The following is a 20,841-nucleotide window of genomic DNA, read 5'->3' as shown; positions in this document are numbered from 1 at the left end:
AGCAAAAACCAAACCATGGGGTGAATTGTCCATAGAGCTCAGAGACCGGATTGTATCCAGGCACAGATCTGGGGAAGGGTAACAAAATGACAGCAGCATTGAAGGTTCCCAGGAACACAGTGGCCTCCATCATTCTTAAGTGGAAGAAGTTTGGAACAACCAAGACTCTTCCTAGAGCTGGCCGCCAGGCCAAACTGAGGAATCGGGGAAGAACGGCCTTGGTCAGGGAGGTGAACAAGAAGCCGATGGTCACTCTGACAGTTCCGCTGTGGAGATGGGAGACCCTTCCAGAAGGATAACCATCTCTGCAGCACTCCACCAATCAGGCCTTTATTGTAGAGTGGGCCAGATGGAAGCTACTCCTCAGTAAAAGGCACCACAGCCCGCTTGTAGTTTGCCAAAAGGCACCTAAATAATTATCAGATCATGAGAAACAAGATTATCTGGTCTGATGAAACCAAGATTGAACTCTTTGGCCTGAATTACAAGCGTCACGTCTTGAGGAATCCTGGAACCATCCAAAGTAGAGCAAAGTAGAGCTCCAAGAACACAGTGGCCTCCATCATTCTTAAATGGAAGAAGTTTGGAACCACCAAGACTCTTCCTAAAGCGCTCAGGACCTCAGACTGTGGCAAAGGTTTTCCTTCCAACAGGACAACAACCCTAAGGACACAGCCAAGGCAATGCAGGAGTGGTTTTGGACAAGTACTCATAATACTAGGACAAGTCTCATAATGTCCTTGAGGGGCCCAGATCATCTCTGGAGAGACCTGAAAATAGCTGTGCAGTGACGCTCCCATCCAACCTGACTGAGCTTGAGAGGATCTGCAGAGAAGAATGGGAGAAACTCCACAAATACAGGTGTTCCAAGCTTGTAGCCGTATACCCAAGAAGACTGGAGGCTGTAATCGCTTGCAAAGGTGCTTCAACAAAGTACTGAGTAAAGGGTCTGAATACTTATGTAAATGTGATATTTCATTTTTTTTTATACATTTGCAAAAATGTCTAAACCTGTTTTTGCTTTGTCATTGTGGGGTATTGTGTGTAGATTGATGAGGAAAAAAACGATTTAATACATTTTTTAATAAGGCTGTATCGTAACAAAATGTGGCAAAAGTCAAGGGGTCTGAATAATTTCCGAATGCACCGTATATACAGTGATCTGTGCAAACAGCAGAAATGCATCTATTTCACTTTTGCTTGTCAAAAACGAATGACCACTGCTGCACATGCTGTTACCGTTTTGAGCAGATTTATACTATTTAGAATGAGCAGCCAGCTCACGAACGAACGAGTGCACCAGGGGATAACCCAAGAAGCATCAAAAGAGAACCATCGCGCTCCCAGAGAAGCTTGGCTGGTGCGTAAAACCCATGCATTCAAAAAGGTGTTGTGGGTTCGCACTCAAAAATCTTACTTCATTATTACATTATTATTTATTTTTTCACTGCATCAGGGATAGCGTACACAGACGTTTTGGCTTCACAGCCTTCCTCAGTGTGTAGGTTTAAAAAAAAAAGTGTTTTATTCAAAACAGCATTTATAGAGAACAACCGATTAGCAGCAGGTGCTTCAAATTAGGCACAAAGAAATACAGAATTCTAGGGTATGGGAGTGGGCACGAAGGGCAACTCACGAATCAACTGCCCCAGGTGTCCGCTCACCTGAATACATCATATCAATTCATGAGATAGCACACCACAGAGGACAGCAGGTACAGCCGTTCATAAATATATGGGGCCAACTGTTAAACGATATGCTAAATCTGATACGGACGGTGTTCTTGTACAACAGTAAATTTGGCTTATAAGAAGGAGGTGAAATCGAATTCTTAATTTAGACCGTGTGGAGATAAATGAAACTCTTATATATCCACATGGCTTCTCTTTGGAGTCATTTTTTGTTGTAATCACCTCATCTACATGGTGGATTAACTTTTTTGATTCTTACGCAATGCAATTAATTAATATAATGTTTTTTGCTATATAGTGTCTCGCAACTGGCAAGGTGATATCTTGAGGTTTAATCGTGGATTTAGGTTCTCCAAGGCGTGGGATGTTTATCCAATAAAATTCTTATGACAAGAACACTAACATATAAATACTTGACTTTATCTCATAGGTCCTAGAAGTCTGAGGGGATACAAAGTTATTACACTTCCTTATGGTGCTACAAGAGGTACATGATCTACAGGGGATCTCTCTCTCTGACCACATCTGATTTAACCAATATGGTTGTTAACCCAACAAGCATGCAGATGCAGTAAGTGAAAACACATTATCAAACTGGGGATAGCTAGCTAACATAATGTCACAAAGCATGTTTCATATTTCCGAGTTAGTCAGATATGAGTTTATAACGGCTTGAAATTGACGTGGGCGCTAACTAATTAGCAAGCTACCAGCTAGCAATAGCTAGCCAGCTGCTTATCAAAGGCAAATAACTGGTGAAGTTTACAAAAAAATTAACCAAACTATTTATCAATGTTTCTCAAAATTACTCTAGCTGGCTAATTTGATAATGCTTTCTGATACACCAGGTTTTATGCTGTTTTAGTCCACATGTCACCCTGAGGAACCTGATAAAAAGAGTAGAACCTGATAAACAACATCAGGGGGAAACCATAAAATATGCCATGATTTTTTTTGTCCTACCAGATCAGCGATGAGAAGGGTCTAGCTAGTGTATCCCGCTGTCTTTTGACTCTTGCCTGGTTTGTCAGGCCCCAGGCTCCTATGACTGTTACGATTATTTATTTTACAAGTTCATTACAATTAGCTTTTGGCTTTAACACCTTCTGTACCTGATCGAGCATCTAGTCCTTCACAGCCGTCTGGTTCAAGAGACTCATTGGGAGGAGGAGACTAGAGCAGACCCAGAAGTTCTGACTGAACACACATTTGAGCACCCCAGGACAGTCCATTTACTTTGTGCTGTTATAATTTATGCTATGAAATCCTATCATTGGGGCAGTTCCCCCTCATAGCAAATTGCTGGCAAAACAATTCAAGCAATGTTTGCACGGCTTCTGCGCCCAATGGAGGTGGAGCTGCCACTGCTGGCAGTCACAGAGGGGCAGAGTAGTAAGTAACTAAACAGCTTGTTTTGAACAATATTTGAAGCAGGAAAATGTACACATTTACCACACTTTTATAAGCATTTAAAACATGATCCATGAATTATATAATATTTGTTGGGTAAATATTTTTGGGGTTGGACCAATCACAAGTAGGGTGCCGCCCCTAACGCCCTAGCTGGCGAGCCGCCACTAGTGGCAGCTTAGGTGCTGTTGTCATCCATAAAACTAACTGAAGGATATTTCCTCAGAGGGCTTAGTTCTTTTTACTTTCGTCTTCTGCTGTTACACACGCATTTATTCTGCAGTAGACATAGAACGTCACAGGCGTTAACGTCACGGTCAAAGGACTCTGTAACTTTCCAAAGCCACCTCACCATTAGTGGTGTTCTGTTCTCTCTGCGACTGGAACTTTCCAGTGCCACCTTACCATTTTAAGTTCCTGTAGGACGTCCGTCAGAAGTGCACCTTGTGAAATAAGGCCAGTGGGGGTGGAGAGAGAGATGTGCTGACGGGACCAGAGGGGGGTAACAGGGGGGACTAGACGGGGTACCGCAGGGCGAGAGGCAGCGCTCACACATTCACTGCATTGTTAGATGGATCCTCAGAGGAGCCAGGTGTGTCTTGTGATCCAGCCCCTTGACCAGCCTCAGCCAAGCTGTCTCTCTATCACAAGACTATCTAGGCCACAGTCACAAAGCAGACCACATTCAGAGCCCAGTGTCTCTCTCATCCATTCTCTCTTCCTCTTTCGCTCTACTTCGGTCTCTTTCACCCTCTCTCCCCTGCATCCCTCTCTCTCTCTCTCACACACACATCTCTCTTTCTCTCTCTCTTTCGCCCTCTCTCCCCTGCATCCCCCCCCTCTCTCTCTCTCTCTCTCTCTCTCTCTCACACACATCTCTCTTTCTCTCTCTCTTTCGCCCTCTGCTTCCCTCAGCTCATTTTTCATCATGGCCTGATTGTGCTCTGCTGTCCCAGTCAGTTTGGCCTGGCTGTTCCACATGGCCCATATCCTTGGCTCTGTCACAGCGCTCCCCGGGCTCAGGCCTTAGCCAGGTCCCCAATCATCTGTTTTGGGCATATTTGACCCATGACAAGTCCATTCTCAAACCGCTTCCTCTTATAACTTTCTCTTTAAAGTTTCTGGTCTGAACTTGAACTTCTGTATTATATTTTTGCATGGGAGAAGAGACAAACGGAGACATTTAAAGAACTCCATTTGTGTCTGGTCTCACAGATTTATAATGTTCATCTTTCACTAACTTGTGTTAGTCTCATCCATTTGTCTTACCTGCGTTCTTGGCCTCTCTTTGAACAATTTTTACAGACATTGTGTGTGGGCTCTGATTTTGAATTCCCCAAACATATCGAGTGAGACACATGCTGTATTTGGAAAAACATTCATCTGCAATGATCACTCTTCATTTCTCTCACTCTCTTTCTCTCTTGTTCTCTCTGTCCTTGGTGTTACATCTGAAGGTGACACCGCTATCACTCTCCATGCTTTCATATGGCTCAGATGTCAGCACCATGTCTGACAGTTTACCTGTCACTGAGTGAAGGAAATGTGGAAACTGCACTAATCTCAACCAAGGAGACTCAGAAAATGGGCTCAAATACCACTGGCATCACACTGGCTGCCACAGAGGGCCTTTACCATCAGCTGGATGCTTCTCGGGATCAGGGGATGACAAGGAGGTGATAATAGGGTGATAATAATCTGGACCTGTGGACAGCAAACACCATCTCAACCAATCTCAGACTGGCCATCTGTTGAAGCTGTATGTGTTTGGAGTGGGGGACCCGTCATCTTGCACAGGTTAGGTTTGTTAGCTTGGTCGGATGATTTTCTATTGGACACGTCACCAGGCTGTCGACGGATGGATTCTGCATGGGATTGCTATTGGTCTGAAAGAGAGGGAAGGTCTGGTGGAAATCCTCCAATGTCATGCTGTTTTTGGCTTCAAGAGGCTGTACTTTACAACTAGGCTATAGATGATATCACTGACTTACTATAACCTTATACAATGCGGTTCACAGCATCTGCCAATCCCTACCAGTTGTCCATAAGAACTTCTTCTGAACCAATGCTTTAGACAGAAATATTAAACAGAAATATTATGGAGAATATTAATTAAGATGGGAGGCTTTTTTTTTTTATCTAACCATTTTATCAATTAATCTGTGTTTTCCTTTTGATGTCAGGCAGATACTTTTGGTCATGTAGTGTATGTGGACACCTGCTCGTCACGTCTCATTTCAAAATCATGGCCATTAATATAGAGTTGGTCCACCCTTTGATACTATAACAGCCTCCACTATTCTAGGAAGGCTTTCCAATAGATGTTGGAACATTGCTGTGGGGACTTGCTTCCATTCAGCCATGAGCATTAGTGAGGTCGTCTGCTGGTGTTGGGCGATTAGGCCTGGACTGCAGTCAGCGTTCCAATTCATCCCAAAGGTGTTTGATGGGGTTGAGGTCAGGGCTCTGCAGGCTAGTCAAGTTCTTCCACACTGATCTCGACAAACCATTTCTGTATGGACCTCGCTTTGTGCATGGCGGTATTGTCATGCTGAAACAGAAAAGGGCTTTCCCCAAACTGTTGCCACAAAGTTGGAAGCACAGAACTGTCTAGAATGTCATTGTATGCTGTAACGTTAAGATTTCCCTTCACTGGAACTAAAGGGTCTAGCCCAAACCATGAAAAACAGCCCCAGACCATTATTCCTCCTCCACCAAACTTTACAGTTGGCACTATGCATTGGGGCAGGTAACGCCCTCCCAGATTGGTCCGTCGGACTGCCAGATGGTAAAGTGTAATTCATCACTCCAGAGAATGTGTTTCCACTGCTCCAGAGTCTAATGGCGGCGAGCTTTACACCACTCCAGCCGACGCTTGGCATTGTGCATGGTGATCATAGGCTTGTGTGCGACTGCTCGCCCCTGGAAACCCATTTCATGAAGCTCCCGACGAATATTTATTGTGCTGATCTTGCTTCCAGAGGCAGTTTGGAATTCGTTAGTAGGTGTTGCAGCCGAGGACAGATCATTTTGACGCGCTTCAGCACTCGACGGTACCGTTCGGTGAGATGGGTGGCCTACCATTTGCGGTTCAGCCTCTGTTGCTCCTAGACGTTTCCACTTCACAATAACAGCACATACAGTTGACCGGGGCAGCTCTAGCAAGGCACATTTTTTACGAACTGACTTGTTGGAAAGGTGGCATGCTTTGACGGTACCATGTTGAAAGTCACTGAGCTCTTCAGTAAGGCCATTCTACTGCCAATATTTGATTTTATACACCTGTCAACAACGGGTGTGGCTGAAATTGCCGAATCCACTAATTTGAAGGGGTGTCCACATATTTTTGTATATACAGTACCAGTCAAAAGTTTGGACACGTCTACTCATTCAAGGTTTTTCCTTTATTTTTCCTATTTTCTACATTTGTAGAATAATAGTGAAGAAATCAAAACTATGAAATAACACATGGAATCATGAAGTAACCAAAAAGGGTTAAGCAAATGTAAATATTTTGAGATTCTTCAAAGTAGTCACCCTTTGCGTTGTTGACAGCTTTGCACACTCTTGGCATTCTCTCAACCAGTTTCACCTGGAATGTTTTTCCAACCGTCTTGAACGAGTTCCCACATACAGTATAATGAGCACTTGTTGGCTGCATGTCCAACACATCCCAAACCATCTCAATTAGGTTGAGGTTGGGTGATTGTAGAGGCCAGGTAATCTGATGCAGCACTCCATCACTCTCCTCCTTGGTCAAATAGCCCTTACACCGCCTGGAGGTGTGTTGGGTCATTGTCCTGTGGAAAAACAAATGATAGTCCCATGAAGCGCAAACCAGATGGGATGGCGTATCGCTGCTGTGGTAGCCATGCTGGTTAAGTGTGCCTTGAATTCTAAATAAATCACAGTGTCACCAGCAAAGCACCCCACACCATCACACCTCCTCCTCCATGCTTCACGGTGGGAACCACAACTGCGGAGATCATCCAATCACCTACTCTGCATCTCACAAAGACACGGTGGTTGGACTCATCAGACCAGGATGAAGGACAGATTTCCACCACTCTAATGTCCATTCTCTTGTTTCTTGGCCCAAACAAGTCTCTTCTTCTTATTGGTGTCCTTTAGTGGTGATTTCTTTGCAACAATTCAACCATGAAGGCCTGATTCCTGCAGTCTCCTCTGAACAGTTTATGTTGAGATGTGTCTGTTACTTGAATAAGAAGAAGAGAAGCATTTATTTGGGCTGCAATCTGAGGCTGGTAACTCTAATGAACTTATCCTCTGCAGCAGAGGTAACTCTGGGTCTTCCTTTCCTGTGGCAGTCCTCATGAGAGCCATTTTCATCATAGCGCTTGATGTTTTTTGCGACTGCACTTGAAGAAACTTTTAAAAGTTATTGAAATGTTGACTGACCTTCATGTCTTAAATTAATGATGGACTGTCATTTCTCTTTGCTTATTTGGGCTGTTCTTGACATAATATGGACTTGGTCTTTTACCAAATAGGGCTATCTTCTGTATACCACCCCTACCTTGTCACAACACAACTGATTGGCTCAAACGAATTAAGAAGGAAAGGAATTCCACAAATTAACTTTTAACAAGGTACACCTGTAAATTGAAATGCATACCTCATGAAGCTGGTTGAGAGAATGCCAAGGGTGTGCAAAGCTATCATCAAGGCAAAGGGTGGATACTTTGAAGAATCTCAAATACAGTGCCTTGCGAAAGTATTCGGCCCCCTTGAACTTTGCGACCTTTTGCCACATTTCAGGCTTCAAACATAAAGATATAAAACTGTATTTTTTTGTGAAGAATCAACAACAAGTGGGACACAATCATGAAGTGGAACGACATTTATTGGATATTTCAAACTTTTTTAACAAATCAAAAACTGAAAAATTGGGCGTGCAAAATTATTCAGCCCCCTTAAGTTAAAAGTTTGTAGCGCCACAAAACTTTAAAGTGTCGTTTAAAGTTTGCCACAAGCCACCTGGGAGACACACCAAACATGTGGAAGAAGGTGCTCTGGTCAGATGAAACCAAAATTGAACTTTTTGGCAACAATGCAAAACGTTATGTTTGGCGTAAAAGCAACACAGCTCATCACCCTGAACACACCATCCCCACTGTCAAACATGGTGGTGGCAGCATCATGGTTTGGGCCTGCTTTTCTTCAGCAGGGACAGGGAAGATGGTTAGAATTGATGGGAAGATGGATGGAGCCAAATACAGGACCATTCTGGAAGAAAACCTGATGGAGTCTGCAAAAGACCTGAGACTGGGACGGAGATTTGTCTTCCAACAAGACAATGATCCAAAACATAAAGCAAAATCTACAATGGAATGGTTCAAAAATAAACATATCCAGGTGTTAGAATGGCCAAGTCAAAGTCCAGACCTGAATCCAATTGAGAATCTGTGGAAAGAACTGAAAACTGCTGTTCACAAATGCTCTCCATCCAACCTCACTGAGCTCGAGCTGTTTTGCAAGGAGGAATGGGAAAAAATTTCAGTCTCTCGATGTGCAAAACTGATAGAGACATACCCCAAGCGACTTACAGCTGTAATCGCAGCAAAAGGTGGCGCTACAAACTTTTAACTTAAGGGGGCTGAATAATTTTGCACGCCCAATTTTTCAGTTTTTGATTTATTAAAAAAGTTTGAAATATGCAATAAATGTCGTTCCACTTCATGATTGTGTCCCACTTGTTGTTGATTCTTCACAAAAAAATACAGTTTTATATCTTTATGTTTGAAGCCTGAAATGTGGGAAAAGGTCGCAAAGTTCAAGGGGGCCAAATACTTTCGCAAGGCACTGTATAACATATGTTTGTATTTGTTTAACACTTTTTGGTTACTACGTGATTCCTTGTGTGTTATTTCATAGTTTTGATGTCTTCACTATTATTCTACAATGTAGACAACAGTCAAAATAAAGAAAAACCCTGGAATAAGTTGGTGTGTCCAAACTTTTGACCTGTATAGTGTACTGTTGTGAATGGTGTTTGGCTTTGCAGAACTCATGTCCCAGTGAGATGGAATTATTTTTGCTCGCTCTGAGCATGGTGCTCCATTTGTCAGATATAGATAGCAGGAAATTGCGCCTGGAGAGGGCCAATCAAAATGCCCCCTGAGTGTGTGGGGCTAAGCTCGGAGAAATGAAGCTATATAGGAAATCTGCCAAGATGAAAAATAAATTATAATGTTGCAATAGTGACCAGGATTGGAACCTGGGTTTGATACAGTTGTTTTTCACCTTTTACGGATTGAGAACCTCCGGAAAGCCTCTCGCGTGCGCTCTCTCTCACTTTCTTATTCTTGCTCTCTCGATCTCTCCCTTTTCATGATTACAGAAAGGTGATTGTGGGTTTCTGACGTTTTGTTTATGTACTGTGTGGTTTGGATTGGATTTCTATTGTACAAGGCTTGCTGTAGTGTGCCAGTAGAGCTTGATGTTTAGTAGATACCTGTGGCGAGATGGTGAAGTAGATTGTCACAAACCCCACCCAGATCGTTATGATCTTAAGCCGTCCACCAGCCATTTTCAGTTAAGAGACATCAAAGGCTGGCTCTGTTCTTGCCTTAATTTGACAGTCACTCTCCTGCATTCACTCCAACAAATGGCAGCTCATTAAGATGATGATCAATCTCAAAGTAATGGCTCCCACTGTGCTTGTTTTGAGCTTACAAGTGAATACACATTCACACCAACTCCTGGATACATTAACACGTTATCGGCTATTCATCTACGCCGGCGTTCTCCAACCCTGTTCCTGCAGAGCTACCCTAATGTAGGTTTCTGTGCAACCCCCGTTGTAACTAATCTGACTCAGCTTTTCAACCAGCTAATTATTAAAATAATGTGCACTACATAAGTGAAAATCTCCAGGACGGTAGCTCTCCAGGAACGGGTTGAGAGCCCTGATCTATGCACAGTCGTGCACACACACTTAGTTCCACACATACATAGTAGCATATCTTACTCAAGAAACTCACTATGTTTTATTGCTACTGTGTTTTATTTATTATTTATCTGGGCAGGATGCATGTGGTCAGCATGTTGTCTTGCACCTGTGTGTTTCTGAGTTTTGTTTCCGTGTGTCTGTGTGTTTCTGTGCCTTGTTTGTGTGTGTGTGTGTTTCTCAATCCTGAGTGTCTGAGTCTGTGTCTGACTGTTTGTCAGTGTCCTGGCACTAGCAGGATGTTGACTGAGCCCTCTTGACCTTTGACCCCTGCCTTGTGTCCCAGGTACTCGTTCCAGGACGAGGAGGACATGTTCATGGTGGTGGATCTGCTGCTGGGAGGGGACCTGCGCTACCACCTCCAACAGAACGTCCATTTCAATGAGGACGCTGTCAAACTCTACCTGTGTGAGATGACCCTGGCACTGGACTACCTGCAGAGCCAGCACATCATCCACAGGTATGGACATTATCCATAGACACAGAATCCACTGCACTGGTATGAGATACAACAGGGGTTGGCAACAGGTGGCAAAAGTGTTTTATTTTGTCCCCCCAAAGTTTTTTGAAAAAAATATAGATATATTTAAAGTCAGCAAAAAAAGAAACATCCCTTTTTCAGGACCCTGTCTTTCAAAGATAATTTGTAAAAATCCAAGTAACTTCACAGATCTTCGTTGTAAAGGGTTTAAACACTGTTTCCCATGCTTGTTCAATGAACCATAAACAATTAATGAACATGCACCTGTGGAACGGTCGTTAAGACACCAACAGCTTACAGACGTTATGCAATTAGGGTCACAGTTATGAAAACTTAGGACACTAAAGAGGCCTTTCTACTGACTCTGGAAAAACACTAAGAGAAAGATGCCCAGGGTCCTTGCTCATCTGCGTGAATGTGCCTTATGCATCCTGCAAGGAGGCATGAGGACTGCATATGTGGCCAGGGCAATAAATTGCAATGTCTGTACTGTGAGACACCGAAGACAGCGCTACAGGACAGACAGCAGATAATAGTCCTCGTAGTGGCAGACCAGGAATGCACAATCCCTGCATCAGTGCTCAGACTGTCCGAAGTAGGCTGAGAGACGCTGGACTGAGTGCTTGTAGGCCAGTTGTAAGGGAGGTCCTCACCAGACATCACAGGCAACAACATCGCCACCGTCGCTGGACCAGACAGGACTGGCAAAAAGTGCTCTTCGCTGACGAGTCACGGTTTTGTCTCACCAGGAGTGACAGTCGGATTTGCGTTTATCGTCAAAGGAATGAGCGTTACACCGAGGCCTGTACTCTGGAGCAGGATCGATTTGGAGGTGGAGAGTCCGTCATGGTCTGGGGCGGTGTGTCACAGCATCATCGGACTGAGCTTATTGGTGCCTTGCAGGTGCCTTGGTGGAAGAGAGGGGTAACGTCTCACAGCAAGAACTGGCAAATCTGGTGCAGTCCATGATGAGGAGATCTGGCCACACCAGATACTGACTGTTACTTTTGATTTTGATCCCCCTTGTTCAGGGACACATTATTCCATCTCTGTTAGTCACATGTCTAACATCATGGGAAAATCAAAAGAAATCAGCCAAGACCTCAGAAAAAAATGTGTAGACCTCCACAACTCTGGTTCATCCTTGGGAGAAATTTCCATACGCCTGAAGGTACCACATTCATCTGTACAAACAATAGTATTTAAGTATAAATACCATGGGACCACACAGCCATCATACCGCTCAGGAAGGAGAAGCGTTCTGTCTCCTAGAGATGAACATACTTTGGTGCGAAAAGTGCAAATCAATCCCAGAACAACAGCAAAGGACCTTGTGAAGATGCTAGAGGAAACCGGTACAAAAGTATCAATATCCACAATAAAACGAGTCCTATATTTACATATCCTGAAAGGCCGCTCAGCAAGGAAGAAGCCACTGCTCCATTACCTCCATAAAAAGCCAGACAAAGGTTTGCAACTGCACATGGGGACAAAGATTGCACTTTTTGGAGAAATGTCCTCTGGTCTGATGACGCAAAAATAGAACTGTTTGGCCATAATGACCATCGTTATGTTTTGAGGAGAAAGGGGGAGGCTTGCAAGCCGAAGAACACCATCCTAACCTTGAAGCACGGGGGTGGAAGCATCATGTTGTGAGGGTGCTTTGCTGCAAGAGGGACTGGTGCACTTCAGAAAATAGATTGCATCATATGGGAGGAACATTATATGGATATATTGAAGCAACATCTCAAGACATCAGTCAGGAAGTTAAAGCTTGGTTGCAAATGGGTCTTCCAAATGGACAATGACCCCAAGCATACTTCCAAAGTTGTGTCAAAATGGCTTAAGGACAACAAAGTCAAGGTATTGGAGTGGCCATCACAAAGCCCTGACCTCAATCCTATAGGGAATTTATGGGCAGAACTAAAAAAGCGTGTGCGAGCAAGGAGGCCTACAAACCTGACTCGGTTACACCAGCTCTGTCAGGAGGAATGGGCCAAAATTCACCCAACTTATTGTGGGAAGCTTGTGGAAGGCTACCTGAAATGTTTGACCCAGGTTAAGCATTTTAAAGGCAATGCTACCAAATACTAATTGAGTGTATGACACAGTGTGTCCTTGCCTTCGTAATAGTGTTAAATCCAAATGTCAGGCTAAAAGGATTTCAGTTATATGGTTCTTACCCTGACAGTAATCTATGGGCCAGGACAGTAATCCACTGTTCGGATTTCTATAAACAGCCACTACTAACTTCAGCTAATTTTAGCCATCGCTAACCAAAATTGTGTCTGCGTCTCCTGGCCCTCCTTTAGAGCTCAAACACACTGCGATGGCGAACTGTTAACACTAGAACTGCCAGTCCTCGCTATCCCCTTACTATGTCAATAAGCAGCCCTTTTGACTGCAACATGCTAACAGTCTAATAAATAAGTCATATACTGTACGCTATCGGGAAAATAATCCTTTGGTTGTGTTTATGAAAGTCTTGATAACATTAGAATACGAGAAACAATGCATTTCCAAGAACACAATAGCATTTATGCTACTAAAGGTGATATGTAGTTGAGGCTATAAACAAGCAGGAAAACCATGCACCCGGACGGAGGCTGCTTCTTTTTACGTGATGCCCAACTTCCATCAATACGTCTCCTTCACCACTAGTGGTGATAAAGTCCTAGACCACTGTTACTCTACCCACAAGCAGCATAAAAGGCAATTCATCGCCCCTTCGGCCAATCATTATTCTATACTCCTGCTTCCTGTCTTCAAGCAGAAGCTCAAACAGGAACTATCCGTTATCCACTCCACAGAGAAATGGTCCGCCGAATCAGAGGCTATACTACAGGACTGCTTTTTTAGAGCTGACTAGAATATTTCCTGGAACTCCTCTGATAACATCGACGAGCTATCCACCTCCGTCACCAGCTTCATTAGGAAATGCACCTCTGACGTTGTCCCCATAGTGAAGTTTCGCTGCTTCCCCAATCAAAAGCCCTGGATTAACACAGAGGTTGGCACTAAGATAAAGACCAGGCTTACGGTACAGAGGGCTATCACTGCCAACCCCCGAGCCTACAGCTGAGGACACAATCAACTCCTGTTACGACCGCTGCAGAGGTTTCAAACTAGCAAAAGGACAGAAGGAATAAGGTGGAATCCTATTATACAGGCTCTGACATCCACCGCATGTGGCATGATGGATTACAAAGGAAGACCCAGCCGTGATATGCCCAACAGTGCCTTTCTACTAAACAATCTCACTTCGGCAAAAAACAACACCAAGCTGTGCATGAGGGCCCCCGCCGGCGCTCACAAGGCCACGGGGCCGAACTATTCCAGGGTGTATTCTCAATGTTTGTGCAGAACAGCTGGCAAGAATATTCATGGTTATTTTCAACCTCTCTTGTCCCAGTCTATAATCCCCTCGTCTCAAGCTGACAACCACCATTCCTGTTCCCAAGAACTCTAAGGCTACCTGCCAGAATGACTACCGCCCTGTAGCACTCACATCTGTAATAATGAAGCGCTTTGAAAGGCTGGTTGTGGTACACATCAACTCCGTCATCCCAGACATCCTAGACACACTCCAATCATACTTCCACAACAGAGCCATAGATGATGCAATCTCAATTGCACTCCACACTGCCCTCAACCACCTAGATTAGAGGAATACCTTTGTGAGAATGCTGTTCATTGACTACAGTTCAGCGTTCAACACCATAGTCCCCTCCAAGCTCATCACCATCCTGGACTTCCTGATGGGCTGACCCCAGGTATTGAGGGTAGGCAGCATCACCTCCGCCACGCTGATCCTCAACACGGGGGACCCACAGGGGTGTGTGCTTAGTCCACTCTTGTACTCTTGTGTTTACCCACGACTGCGTAGCCACGCACAACTCCAACACCATCATCAAGTTTGCTGACGACACAACTGTGGTAGGCCTGATCACTGGCGATGATGACTACAGGAAACGGGGAGGTGACTGCACCATTGAGAGCATCTTGACTGGCTGCATCACTACTTAGTATGGCAACTGCACCACCCTCGAATGCATAGCGCTAGAGAGGGTGGTGCGGCTAGACCAGTACATCTCGGGGCCGAGCTCCTTGCGATCCAGGACCTCTATATCAGGCGGTGTGAAAGGAAGGCCTGGAAAATTGTTAGACTCCATCCACCCAAGCCCATAAACTGTACTCTCTGCTTCCACATGACACGCGGTACGGGAGCAACAAGTCTGACACCAACAGGTGCCTGAACAGCTTCTATCCCCAAGCCATAAGACTGCTAAATAGCTAACAGAATGGCTACATGGACTATCTGCATTGACTGTTTTACTTTATTTTCACACTTACTCTATGAACTCTCACAGGACTTGCACACACTGACACTCCAGCACACTCACACATACTCACTTAATTTGCTCACACACACAACATGCACACACATTCATACTCCCCGGGCTCCTGAGTGGCGCAGCAGTCTCAGGCACTGCATCTCAGTGCAAGATGCGTCACTACAGTCTCTGGTTCGATTCCAGGCTGTATCACATCTGGCCGTGTTTGGAAGTCCCATAGGGCAGCGCACAATTGGCTCAGCGTTGGCCAGGGTAGGCCCGTCATTGTAAATAAAAATGTGTTCTTAACTGACTTACCTAGTTAAAGGTTTAAATTAAATAAAGAATAGTGACTAAACACACGCACTCTCACATACGATCATCATATATGCTCCTGATGTCTAGTCAACTTTCCCCCTTTTACATATCTACCTCTACCACTCCAGTATCCCTGCACTTTGTAAATATTGTATTGCCACTGACCCTGGAACTGACCACTTAGTTTACTTACTTTCTCGTGTTCTTCTTATTTCTATTTCTCGCATGGTTTTTGTTCTACTTTACTTTATTTATAGTACTACTGATATTGATAACTGCATTGTTGGGAAAGAGTTTGCAAGAAAGGCATTTCACTGTACTTGTGCACGTGACAATAAAACTTGAAAATTGCTGGCGCGTGCTCATGTATGGACCGCAAAGGAACAGCGATTATTCTTGGAAAAAGTGATAGTTGGAAACCTCCGAATCGGCTCTGTCTGCTCGTCTTACCTGAATGAGACTCTGTAGGAGGATTATGAAAAAGTCACTTTTTGGCATTGGGTGAAAATGACATGTCCTCTTAAAACAGCTTTAACACATGATGTTTCTGATATAAAAACATATGAATGTTAAATAGACTTATTTAGCGAAAGTCAAAGATAGAGGGCGGGGGGCATGACTTAAACAATTGCAGAGACATTTACATTTTAAATGAATATGCAGTCAAAATACTACCTCTGTGCTTCTTGTGTTAAAAGCAGAGAGCGACATTCCGGTCGTTCTGACCAGAATTTTCTGATCATTTTCTGAAATGGTGTAAACAGCCATCATTCGCTGACACCCAGCAGGGGATCACTGCTTGTCTGCTTTTAGTTGTACGTACCTCCCTGATTACTCCTATCCTGGGTGACATGTCTGGGACTCCTGGCCCTCCCTCTTCTACTCCCTGTTTCAGACACAGACATCTCCTCACTTCCATGCCCGAAAGGAGATGAATCCCCTGTGTTAAGGGGTGTAATGATTCATCATCATCCTTTTCTCATCTGTCTTGAGTGTCCCCGGGCAGAACGGGCAGTCCTGCATCGTCCTTTTCACTCTCCCAGCTCTGACACCTAATGTGTGGCCTGACGGCTACAGGAGATACTCACCGCACTGCAGTACTGGAAAACCTGTGCTCTGGGTCTAATGATGTAGGCTCCAATATGTGGTGCTCGTTGGAAGAAAAGCCACACCTTTTGAATTCACTAGTATATCACTGGGCAGTGGTGTAGTTGTTTGTGTGCTTGTTAAGAATCTGAGTTTTTATCCATCAGATTATGAAACTAAAATGGCTTTAGTAGCCTATTTGTTTGTCCAACAGTCTGTTGTTTGCTGAATAGTATTCTTTCTATAAGGACCTGGGCAATCCCTTTTTAATGAAGGCTTTTCTATATTGCTGCAGTTGTTAAAAGCAATCTTCTTCAGCATGGTATGACTTGCAAATGTGAGCTTTTGTTGAAAGTGCTGAGCACAGGTCAAAGTGTTGGTGCTGTAAATGAAAGTGTTTTAGGTCCCTGTAGACCACAAACTCCACTCAAAATGTTTTAACCATTTGGCCTCGATGTCTTAACCTTTAACTCCAAAGCTCGTTTTAGCAAATTGCTCCTCTAAAGTGCAAAATAAATATCTGGGTGCGTGCGTACTGGTGAGTGTGTTTGTGCATTTGTGCTGTTGAGCAATCATGTACAGTGCCTTCAGAAACTATTCACACCCCTTGACTTTTTCCACATTTTGTTGTGTTACAGCCTGAATTTAAAATGGATTCCATTAAATTATTTCTGTCACTGGCCTACACACAATACCCCATAATGTTAAAGTGGAATTATGTTTTTCTAAATGCTTACAAGCTGAGTGAATAAGTGAATAATCTTCAACCCCTTTGTCATGGCAAAGTAAACATGTGCTTATGAAGTAACCTAATTAAGTTGCATGTACTCACTAATAATAGTGTTTAACATCATTTTTGAACGACTACCTCATCACTGTACCCCCCCAGTTGAGCAGTGAAATTCAAAAACAGATCCAGGGAGGTTTTCCAATGCCTCACAAAGGGCACCTATTGGGAGATGGGTTAAAAAAACAAAAGCAGACATTGACTATCACTTTGAGGATGGTGAAGTTATTAATAACACTTTGAATGGTGTATCAATACACCGAGTTACTACAAAGATACAGGCGTCCTTCCTAATTCAGTTGCCAGAGAGTAAGGAAACCACTCAGGGATTTCCCCATGAGGCCAATGGTGACTTTAAAACAGTAAGAGTTTAATGGCTGTGATAGTGGAAAAGTGAGGATGGATCAACAACATTGTAGTTACTCCACAATACTAACCTTATTGACAGAGTGAAAAGAAGGAAGCCTGTACATAATAAAAATATTCCAAAACATGCATCCTGTTTGTGATAATGAAATCCTGTTTGTGATAAATTGAATTTAGCTAAGCACAGGCAAAATCCTAGGGGAAAATCTGGCTCAGTCTGCTTTCCAACAGACACTGGGAGACAAATTCACCTTTCAGCAGGACAATAACCTAAAACATAAGGCCATATATACATCATGACGACATTGAAAGTGGCCCAGTTCCAGTTTTGACTTAAATTTGCCTTGAAAATCTATGCAAGACTTGAAAATGGCTGTCTAGCAATGATCAACAACCAACTTGACAGAGCTTGAAGAATTTTTAAAAGAATAATGTGCAAATATTCTACATTCCAGGTGTGCAAAGCTCTTAGAGACTTACCCAGAAACTCACAGCTGTAATCACTGCCAGAGGTGATTCTAACATGTAATATCTCAGGGGGTTGAATACTTATCTAATGAAGATATATTAGTGCTTTATTTTTCATATTTTTTTAACAAATGTTCACATTTATCTTCCACTTTGAAATTAGAGTATTTTGTGTAAAAAAAATAAACCTATTTAATCCCAATTTGTGACACAACGAAATGTGTAAAAAGTAAAAGTGTGGGAACACTGTCTGATGGCACTGTAGGTCCAACTAGAATGAACACACACTTGTGTTTTAACTCAAGTTAAAACAGTAATTCACCCTGTCAACTTGATAAATGTGCTTTGCCATTATTTAAATACCAATTAAGTTATTCGGTAGAAGATTCAGGGAGTTTGCCCAAGTCTCTGTGTGTTGTTTTCTTATCATCCTGGCATCAACACTTCTGACTCTGACACAGTTGTGTCTGCTGTAGGAGGCCTAATCCAATCCCTGGTTATCTGTATCTCCTGCTCTGCAATTTGGTTCCACGCTGTGGGTTTGCGACAGGAGAATACTATTATTTTGTTGCACTAAATGGGGGAAGAAGTGTCTCCTAGCAACAGTCTGCTGCTGCCATGATGCCTGAGGAAGGTGGAATTAGTCTAAGCAACAAAAAAAGTCCCCAAAGAACACAAGAATGCCCCCCCTCTCTTTACTTCTTCTGCACTGCAGAAAAACTAAAAAGTGAACATTGATTTATCTTCCCTCTTCTATAGTGAAGGCCTTAGAGGTGGAATTAGACCTCAAACGTGTTAGTCGTCTGCTGCTGGAGTTTCCATTCCATACTTAGGAAACCCGTTTGACTGCATTGCTAGTCACGTCAAAGAGGAAGTGTGTTAAATGAGCAATGCTCTGCATGGTTTTACATCAAATAACCATGGTGTGGGGTTGAGGGAGAAGGTTTCATATTGGAATTTCTCCCATGGCCATAGAGCACGTGAATTGAATACATTTCCCATAAACCTCTTGAGAAATACACCAGTTAACATAGAGATGTACTTTTATGGTACAGTATAGCCTCCCCAATGGGCAAAGACGTCAAGTCAACGTTTATTCCGCGTTGGTTCAACGTAATTTCGTTTTTTTTCTTCATTGAAATGACCTGGAAGCAGCATTGATTCTACCAGTGTGTTCCCAGTGGGTCAGTGCTAACAGGAATGTTACTTTAGTGAAGTGTATGAGCTGATTTTGCATCAAATAACCACTGTGGCGGTGTAGTGACTTTCATATTTGAGTTCCTCCCGTACATTTCCATTGAAATCTCTTGAGAAATACACCAGTTAACATAGAGACTTACTTCTTGGTATAGCATAGCCTTTGTGCATACATTACTTTTTATGTCAGTGTAGTGTTTGAGACACAGACTCTGTGGACTAAATGGCCTGGGTTTGGGATCACATTTCCATTAAACCTCTTAAGGAAAACACCAGTTAAAAAAGACTTACTGTGGCCTGATATCATGTTAGTGTAGCGTATGAGACTCTCTATGTGGACTAAATGTATTATTCACACTTTCGTGACAGGCTGCATAATTAAATAAGCGTGGTTGGCTCTGTTAATTGGCTGTGGGCTTGGAGGGGGCTGTGCATGTGGGTTAACACCAAGGTGTTGTTGTTTATGTTGGTCTCTACTGCATTGGTGCCCCACATAATAAAGCATGTGTGGAGAAAACCTGGGAGCGCCTCCCTGGCGTTGGGATTGGAAATTGCCATGTTCCCAATGTTCCCATTCATCCATGTCGAATATAGGGGTGTAGGGATCAGTACATGGGCATACGCACACACATCGGCACACAGTCACATACGTAATACACACACAGGTTGGTCGTTCCAATGTTTAGTTTTAAAAGCTTGTTATATTAAATGCAGTGCCCTAGCTTTAAGATAAACAACATGGAAAATGTAATGAATATGATTTTTTTAATGAATAAGGAAATGTCCCACGTCACTTTTTCTAGGAACATTTGAACCCATTTAACGTTTTCACCATCATTGTAAAGCCCAGGTTATTTTGTTGCTTTGACAAAGTCATTTCTGAAGATAGTTATTTGTCCCTCATTTTAAGGTCAACCCTGTCACATGGACTGAACTATAATTTGAATATGGTGAAACTATTCCTTTTTAAATGATTTTTTTCAAAAGAAACATTGAACATTCAAATCATAGTGTGAAAGCAGGTGAGCATTTTCTGGTGTTTGGTGGTAGAAAACTGAGAGAGTCGACCATAACATGTCAACCCTGTTACCCATAGTAGATGGTCTAGAAAAGAGTTAAGTTTTTAAAAAAAAATGTGTTAAGCTTGCATTCAATTGCCCCTCCTTTCTGCACTTCCATTCCCCCTGTCACAAGGGGAGCTATGGCTGATTTAAAATGAAATCAGCCATGGTAAACCTTGTAACATTTTTCTTAATTTCACCTCTTTTATGGGGGAAAATGTTTTTTTAAATATTAAGTGGAACATGCTCTCTTTATGACAGAATATAAACATTTGGTGAAATAATATATTTTTCTTAACAGCATTACACTCCCCCAAAAGGGCCTCTCTTTGTTGAACGACCCAGGCAATACTTACAAGCCTCAATGTACAGATACACTTGCACACAAATGTAACACTTACAGCTACCCATTCTGTTCCACACACATGTAACACTTACAGCTACCCATTCTGTTCCACACACATGTAACACTTACAGCTACCCATTCTGTTCCACACACGTAACACTTACAGCTACCCATTCTGTTCCACACACGTGTAACACTTACAGCTACCCATTCTGTTCCACACACGTGTAACACTTACAGCTACCCATTTTGTTCCACACACGTGTAACACTTACAGCTACCCATTCTGTTCCACACACGTGTAACACTTACAGCTACCCATTCTG

At 43.1% G+C, this 20,841-nt stretch overlaps 1 protein-coding gene across 1 annotated transcript in view; it reads left to right on the top strand.

Moving 5' to 3' along the window:
* The window catches only part of LOC115135261 (serine/threonine-protein kinase 32C-like), a 155,147-nt gene that overhangs the window by 107,957 nt on the left and 26,349 nt on the right, over positions 1-20,841 (top strand). The window contains exon 4 of the mRNA XM_029669749.2: positions 10,358-10,531. Within this exon, the coding sequence (XP_029525609.1) occupies positions 10,358-10,531 (174 nt within the window). The remainder of the gene's footprint in view (positions 1-10,357; positions 10,532-20,841) is intronic.

The sequence above is a fragment of the Oncorhynchus nerka genome, linkage group LG10 (assembly GCF_034236695.1).
Source record: "Oncorhynchus nerka isolate Pitt River linkage group LG10, Oner_Uvic_2.0, whole genome shotgun sequence".
Classification (NCBI taxonomy): Eukaryota; Metazoa; Chordata; class Actinopteri; order Salmoniformes; family Salmonidae; genus Oncorhynchus; species Oncorhynchus nerka.
Note: the sequence above shows the minus strand (reverse complement) of the source record. Positions and strands in the feature narration are given on the sequence as shown.